At 45.4% G+C, this 7,381-nt stretch overlaps 1 protein-coding gene across 2 annotated transcripts; it reads left to right on the top strand.

Annotated features, from left to right (window-relative positions):
* Nucleotides 1-1,109: 1,109 nt before the first annotated feature.
* On the top strand, nucleotides 1,110-5,974 carry MCL1 (MCL1 apoptosis regulator, BCL2 family member). 2 transcript variants are annotated; one of them, XM_066377364.1, is made up of 3 exons: nucleotides 1,119-1,935; nucleotides 2,265-2,512; nucleotides 3,045-5,974. In XM_066377364.1, the coding sequence occupies exons 1-3, from the start codon at nucleotides 1,260-1,262 to the stop codon at nucleotides 3,159-3,161; spliced, it is 1,041 nt and encodes a 346-aa protein (XP_066233461.1). In that variant the 5' UTR covers nucleotides 1,119-1,259; the 3' UTR covers nucleotides 3,162-5,974. The 2 variants fall into 2 exon arrangements, with proteins under 2 accessions (XP_066233462.1, XP_066233461.1); XM_066377365.1 differs by lacking the exon at nucleotides 2,265-2,512 and having other exon boundaries at nucleotides 1,110-1,935.
* Nucleotides 5,975-7,381: the final 1,407 nt, after the last annotated feature.

Below are 7,381 nucleotides of genomic sequence, written 5' to 3'. Positions count from 1 at the left end.
ATACAAGGACCCATGTACGTTACACATTACCCAATAAAAATTTGGTGTTGTCCCGGAGGACAGCTGTGATTGACTTCAGCCATCCGCAACCATGAACATGAGCGGTAGGAAATGAATGGATTGTAAACATGAAAATGTTTTATATTTTTAACATTATTGTTTTATTAAAGATTTGTTCGTGAGCCATAGGTTCCCGACTCCTACTCTAGGTCTTGCCCAAATTCATAATTGTGTGGTGTAGGGGCCCCATCTCCTTATTAAACTGATATTTTGGGTAATAGGAAACTTGCTCATCTTTCCTGCTTATGTCCCTCAAATACTTTGCTCTTGAATTTTAACTTATTTTTACAGACATATTAACAAAGATATTGCTTCAGTTAATGTTAACTCACATATATGGTATATAACTGTACACTTGTCCTCAAGAGAATTACCCCTAGAGTCAAATGTGCCTTATTATCAATAAAAAAAAATGGCATCAAAGTTTCAGAAGTGGTGCTAATAGAGTAAGGTTTATATGTAAATAGCACCAAATACTGTGTAGGGTGGGGGATGGGCAAAAGTTAGTAGGGAGATGAATAAAATTTAGCTAGGGCAGACAATTTCATTTAGGCAACTTACATGTAAATGATTCTATAAAGCAGTTCTTGTAGCTTCCCCATTTCCAAACATTGTTGGGATGAGAGTAAAGAGCTGCTGATACACAAAATAACTACAGGTGTCCCACAGTGCCCTCAATTATCCATATTCTCTAAGACCGTTGTGCCCTATCCAAGGCAGAACTGCCTTGTGGCCTTTCCTGAATCTAAGTGATTCTGTGCTTAAGACTTTGGTATGGGGAGAAAAAACCTCCTGCACAAAATAACGACAGTGGGTAGCAAAGCACGACCCGGGGAGCCCCGGCAGCTGTATGGCTAGGTTCACTAAGCCCGGAGGAAGAGCGCAAGACCCGAGCCCCAGGCGCTGTTACGTAACTGGTCGTGAGCCGGAAGGCACCGCCCCGCCCCGCCCCAGGCCCCACCCCTCTCAACCGGCCAGTTACTTGGCGCACAACGCTCCGGAAGCTTCCGCCCCTTTTGCCTTTTATGGGAAGTTTTTTTTTGTTTTTTTTTTTTTTTTAAGTTGACCGCATAGCCAACACCGGTCCTAAAACCTTGAAGTGGAAGCTCCTCTTTCACTCCTTACTTCCGTTTCCTTCAAGTGAGGAGTCCGTGCCTCCTCCATCTTTTTCAGCCAGGCTACGGCGGCGTAGGCTTGAGATGTTTGGCCTGAAACGAAACGCAGTCATCGGACTGAACCTCTACTGTGGGGGGGCCAGGCTGGGGGCTGGCGGCGCCGGCGCCTCCCCTCCGGTAGAGCGGCCCCCGGCTGCGGGGAAGGAGGCCGCGGCCCGGCCGGAGGCGGGGGGAGGGGAGCCGGGCGCGGCGATTGGCGGGGTCGCCGGCGCCGTCTCCCCGGCCGCTCTGGCGCCGGACGCCCGGAGGGTCGCGCGGCCCTCGCCCATTGGCGCCGAGGGCCCCGACGTCACCGCGACCCCCGTCAGGCGGCTGTTCACGGCCGCACGCCGTGCGGCTCCCCCTGAAGAGATGGACGCCCCGGCCGCCGACGCCATCATGTCGCCCGAGGAGGAGCTGGATGGGTATGAGCCGGAGCCTCTCGGGAAGCGGCCGGCGGTCCTGCCCTTGCGGGAGTTGCTCGGGGAGGCCAGTAGCGGCCCCGGCACGGGCGGCTCGCTGCCCTCGACGCCGCCCCCGGCGGAGGAGGAGGAGGACGACGAGCTGTACAGGCAGTCGCTGGAGATCATCTCTCGATACCTTAGGGAGCAGGCGACCGGCGCCAAGGACGCGAAGCCCGCGGCCCCCAGCCGGAAGGCGCTAGAGACCCTCCGGCGGGTCGGGGACGGCGTGCAGCGCAACCACGAGACGGCGTTCCAAGGTGAGGGCTGAGCACAGAGGCCGCGCTCTTTTGTCATCCCTCGCTTGGCTCAGGGTTGGTGGAAACCGAAACGATTCAGGGTATGAAAACGACTCATCCTATTTCTGAAACCAGAATGTTCTGGCCATGAGTCATTGTTTCTGCCACTCGATTCTTTTGGAAATAGCTCTGTTCAAAGGCCGGAAAGGGTGGGATGTCAATGTTCAAGTGGGGTCGGCCTGAGTCTATGGAGCCCACAGAGCGACTTCCCCCGCCGTGGGTGGGCAGGCGGTCGCTCCCGGCTTAGACAAAGGAGGTCGTGAGAACCTGCATGCTTTTCTTCCTCTCAGGTATGCTTCGGAAACTGGATATCAAAAACGAAGATGACGTCAAATCTTTGTCCCGAGTGATGGTTCATGTTTTTAGTGACGGCGTAACAAACTGGGGCAGGATTGTGACCCTTATTTCTTTTGGTGCCTTTGTGGCCAAACACTTGAAGAGTATAAACCAAGAAAGCTGCATTGAACCCTTAGCAGAAAGCATCACAGATGTTCTCGTAAGGACAAAACGAGACTGGCTAGTCAAACAAAGAGGCTGGGTAAGTTTGTTTTAAGGTCGAAGAGGGGCTTGAGTGGAAATGAAATGGAGGATTTTGTAGAGGAAGTGGGGATACCTGAAGGTTTTTACGATGCACAACTCAGTTTTCAAGCTCTAACTTACGGACCTCTGGTTGCTTGATGTTGATGTAAGTAGTGAGTCCATAGAGGTGGTGTTATGATTGTCTTGATTTATTGCATCAAAGTCCTGGTTTTCTGTACGCTATTTTACTGGTTGAGTTTTTTGCTTTTGGTACTTAATTGTAATTTATTTAGCTGGATACTCTTCACACCAGTGGATTCAAATTATGAAGCAGTAAGAATTACCTGGGAATAGTAGTTAAATATACATTCCTCAGCGCAGATCCCCCACCCCCTATTCTAAGGGAGTACAATATGTCTTTTTTGCAGCGGGGGTAAATAATTGGTTCATCGTTGCATGGAGGCGGGGCTTAGGTATTTCGGTTTATCCTTTCTTTGTAAGTCAGTGGGAATCCCCTACTTGAAAATGTGCTTTTCTTTTTTGTTTTCTAGGATGGGTTTGTGGAGTTCTTCCATGTAGAGGACCTAGAAGGCGGCATCAGAAATGTGCTGCTGGCTTTTGCAGGTGTTGCTGGAGTAGGAGCTGGTTTGGCATACCTAATAAGATAGCCTTTTAAGTGAAATAACTGACTCTTAACCAACTCCAGGCACCAAATCCACATCCATCTGCTGTGAAATCAGTGGACTTCAAGCTGTCCAGGCTGTAACCTCCCAAGCAACGTAGAAAAAGCAAGTGGCAAGAGGATTGTGGCTAACAGAAATAAATAACATGGGAAAAGTAGTCCCCCTTGAAGAGTCACTGTCTGAAGCAAAATTTGGTTTCAGCAACAGGCAAACTTTGGGAGGCCATGGAAGAGGGACTTTTAGATTTAGTGAAGATGGGAGGATGGAGAGATTTGATATCGTTGTCTAGAACAGGAGAGTGGCCAGTAGCCAGGCTAGTCATACAGAGTTCATTAAACAGTGCCCACTGAATTTATTAACTTCCTGTAGTGTTAAAAAGAAGCACTAACAATGCCAGTGAACTGTGTAAAGTGGATTTAAGCTACAATAGAACTATGATGAAGAAGCCTCAGTATTGTATAACAGAGTGTGAAGGGAAGCCTTTTCTTCTGAATAATTAGCTTTCCCAAGTATGCTTCTTGAATAGGAAGTCCAAGTGCTCAGGACTTTTATGCCTGTTCTGCTTTGGCTTGGTTTGAGGGATTTAGTTTATTAGCCTTGTAATGGCCAAGAATACTTGACTTAAGGCTTAGTAATTACAGTTACAAGTATGGAATGTCCTCAGTTTTTTAAGATAAAAACAACTTGTAAATGTATTTGTCTGTAAAAATTGTATATATTTTTACAGAAAGTCTATTTGAAATGGAAAGGGAGGAGTCTCGAATTTCATTAGTTTTTTCATATTCTTGAAATTTACAACTTCTGTAGTTAGAAGCCTATTTCTTACAACTTTTCTATTCTAAACTTTGTCCTGGTCAATTCTAGATTGTATTACAGAACCAGTTGATGTAATTGTTGCATCCTGGTTGTAGTGGAACAATTCTGATTCATAACTATGAAGGCTTTAATTCTATCTGATTTTGGTAAGTATTCTTTATAGGACTTTTTAAAAACATTTTAACCTGCATTGAGAAATTGACAAATGAAAATCCTTTCACTTCAATATATGTAGATTTTCAAAAACTGAGTCAAGGTGTCCTTGTAAGGGTTGGGGGGGGGGGGCAGGCCAATGATTGATAAATAATGAGCTCTGATCGTGCAACACCTTGAGTTCTTTCAGTTAGACCTAACTTAACTGGTGAAATTTGTGTTTCCAAGCTCATCTGCAAAGCTTTTAAAAAGATTTTCAGCTGTTCCAAATGGGACTTACTAGAAGTATGTATATAAAAAGATCACATCGGGTGAATGAGAGACATTTAAGGTGAATGAGAGACATTTAATCTCGTTTGCTTAAAAAGTTGTAAGATGATGGCTTGGAAAAGCAGGCTATAGAGTCTAACCATGGTGCTATTTTAGGCTGGCTTGTGAAAGGCAGGTCTAAGCCTAGTATGTTAATAAAAGAAATACTTAATTGTTTCTATTAATGATTCCCAAACTTGTTTTAAATTTTTGCATTGGCATTTCTTTGATTTCAGACGTCTATTGAACTTACCATTTGTTTCCTATTTTTCCTTTGAAATATATGCTGCTTGATCTGCTTCCTATACAGATATTTAGATCAATTCCTACATCTTTACTTTGCCATCCCTGAACTCTAGCCCGTTTTAGTGTTGGGCCCTAGAAACCTAAGTAACCACCCCACCCCATAGGATTCCACAGACCTTCACCTTTAATGAATTTTATCCTTGGTAGCACAATGGGTTCTATGACAGTAACAGTCATAGTCATGAGGTGGGAGGAGTCCCTTTTCCTTGCACTGGTACCTTTTTTGTTTGATGCTTTCCCTACCTTTTGGGGGGAAAGTTGCAAAAGTCCCCTTAAGAATATTCAGAGGAGGGAAGAAGATCTTACATGACTCTCTAGGTTCCTTTGAATTTGAATATGGTCACTTAAAAATGATAGAGCTAAGTACAAAATGCTATAAAGGCTACTGGTTAAACTGAAGAAAGCTATTTTGGAACAAGGGTCATTTGAAAGCTTCAGCCTCAGAACATGACCTTTAGTCTGTGGACTCCAGAGAAAAATAGTCCTGAATAAAATGACTAAGAATCTAATAGGGAAGAATGCCCTGCCTACCCACCTCCGAGCCTTAAGGTCATATAGCTAGAGCTATTTTTACCTTATGTATTTATCGTTCTTTGATCATAAACCACTTATTTATATCATGTTTATCTCTTAAGGATCTAAAAGCACTTTATATAGTTTTTAATTAATCATAAGATTTGGTTAAGGTGACTTAAAGGCCTGTCTCCCCATATCCAGTTGTGGAAATAAATGCATAGATGTAAGATGGTGGTGTTTTGGGCCCCCGCTTCCCAATATACTAGATGTGACTGCTGTGAAGTGATAGGATCTTAGTTAATATTTTGGGTCAGGGGCTTTGAGGGCTTAGGGATCCCAGGTGTTTTTGGAAAGGGTGGGTGGTTTTATAGGGAGAGGAGGCACTTGTTCTAAGTGCTGACTAGCTGCATCAGGCAAATTCTCCTAAATGGAAAAGGAGGGACTTGGGGAAGATGGCTATATCAGCAACTTCTGTCTTAGGCTTCTCTCAGGGAAAAATCTTCAGTCCTCTAGTGTCCATGTAACATTCTATCGGGGGTGAACACCTTGGTTCTGGTTAAACAGCTAATACTGTTGACAGTTGTACCAGTTAGGGTTAGGACCAACTACAGATTAATGTGGGTTGTAAAATGTAGTGTGTTTCCCTAACTTTCTGTTTTTCCTGAGAAGAAAATAATAAATCTTTTATTCAAATTCAATGTGTGGTATGGGTGTTTTCTAATTGTTGCCTGTCTTCCTTCTCTGTCTTAGGCAAGCCTTTTAGGGAAGTCAGCTGAGCAAATAAGTATAGGTTAATTTACAAGTAAAAGCAGCTCCATAAAGTTGATTTGCCTTAGAGCAAAGGGTAGTTCCCTTCAGAAGAACTCCATTTAAAGTAGAGTTGTTGAGGTTTTGTTTTTTTGTTTTTGTATTTTTCTGAAGCTGGAAACGGGGAGAGACAGACAGACTCCCGCATGCGTCTGACTGGGATCCACCCAGCACGCCCACCAGGGGGCGATGCTCTGCCTCTCCGGGGCGTCGCTCTGTTGAGACCAGAGCCACTCCAGCGCTTGGGGCAGAAGCCAAGGAGCCATCCCCAGCGCCATCCTTGCTCCAATGGAGCCTCGGCTGCGGGAGGGGAAGACAGAGACAGAGAGGAAGGAGAGGGGGAGTGGTGGAGAAGCAGATGGGCGCTTCTCCTGTGTGCCCTGGCCGGGAATCGAACCCGGGACTTCTGCACGCCAGGCCGATGCTCTACCACTGAGCCAACCGGCCAGGGCCGAGTTGTTGAGTTTTTACTTAAATGTCTTACTGCTGTACTTTAGAGTAGTAACTGTACCTTTTTTTGTTTTTTTTTGTGGCAGAGTCAGAGAGAGGGACAGACAGGGAGGGAGAGAGATGAGAAACATCGTTGTGGCTTCTTAGTTGTTCATTGATTGCTTTCTCATATGTGCCTTGACCCGGGGGCTACAGCGTAGTGAGGGACCCCTTGCTCGAGCCAGAGACCTTGGGTCCAAGCCGGTGAGCCTTGCTCAGACCAGGTGAGCCTGAGCTCAAGTTGGCGACCTCGGGGTCTTGACCCTGGGTCCTCCGCATCCCAGTCCAACGCTCTTTCCACTGCGCTACTGCCTGGTCAGGCGTTCCTGTACATTTTAATGCAGAAACCAAAATCTGTCCTGATTTTTCTTTTAGTTATCAAGTGTTGATATAATTTTGAGTTAAGAGGGTTCAATCTTCCCCATCAGCTTTTTGAGTTGAAAGAGCTAGAATTAACACCTGAAGTTAAGGGTTCAATAAGGTCCTTGGTACTGTTTCAGTACTTTTCCCCTTTCCTTTGCCAAAAAGGTGGTGAGAATAAAGGCAATTTCAGAAACCTACCCTGTATTTTCTGCTACCTTAGAGTCACCATGGAACATGCAAATGCAAGATTTGCATATTTGTTTTAAGCCCTGAGCACCAAAAGCTAATCTGCAAATAAGGTTCTGTGCTTTCCCCCATAACTACCAGACAGAGCAACATTTTATTACAAAGAAAGGGGTTTTGTACAAGTGTATATACCCAAGCAGAGTTGAAGGGAGGGTAACGGGACACAAGGCCCCAAACCTTGGCCCAAGTTCTAAGTGATA

Source organism: Saccopteryx leptura, chromosome 3 (genome assembly GCF_036850995.1).
Source record: "Saccopteryx leptura isolate mSacLep1 chromosome 3, mSacLep1_pri_phased_curated, whole genome shotgun sequence".
In the NCBI taxonomy this organism is placed as follows: domain Eukaryota; kingdom Metazoa; phylum Chordata; class Mammalia; order Chiroptera; family Emballonuridae; genus Saccopteryx; species Saccopteryx leptura.
This window is presented reverse-complemented; position numbering and strand designations above follow the sequence as displayed.

Bases quoted from the DNA above. Each gene is read 5' to 3' on its own strand.
- MCL1 (XM_066377364.1), top strand. From the start codon at position 1,260: ATGTTTGGCCTGAAACGAAACGCAGTCATCGGACTGAACCTCTACTGT. The intron at 1,936-2,264 runs GTGAGGGCTGAG...TCTTCCTCTCAG, and splicing joins CCACGAGACGGCGTTCCAAG to GTATGCTTCGGAAACTGGAT. The intron at 2,513-3,044 runs GTAAGTTTGTTT...TTTGTTTTCTAG, and splicing joins TAGTCAAACAAAGAGGCTGG to GATGGGTTTGTGGAGTTCTT.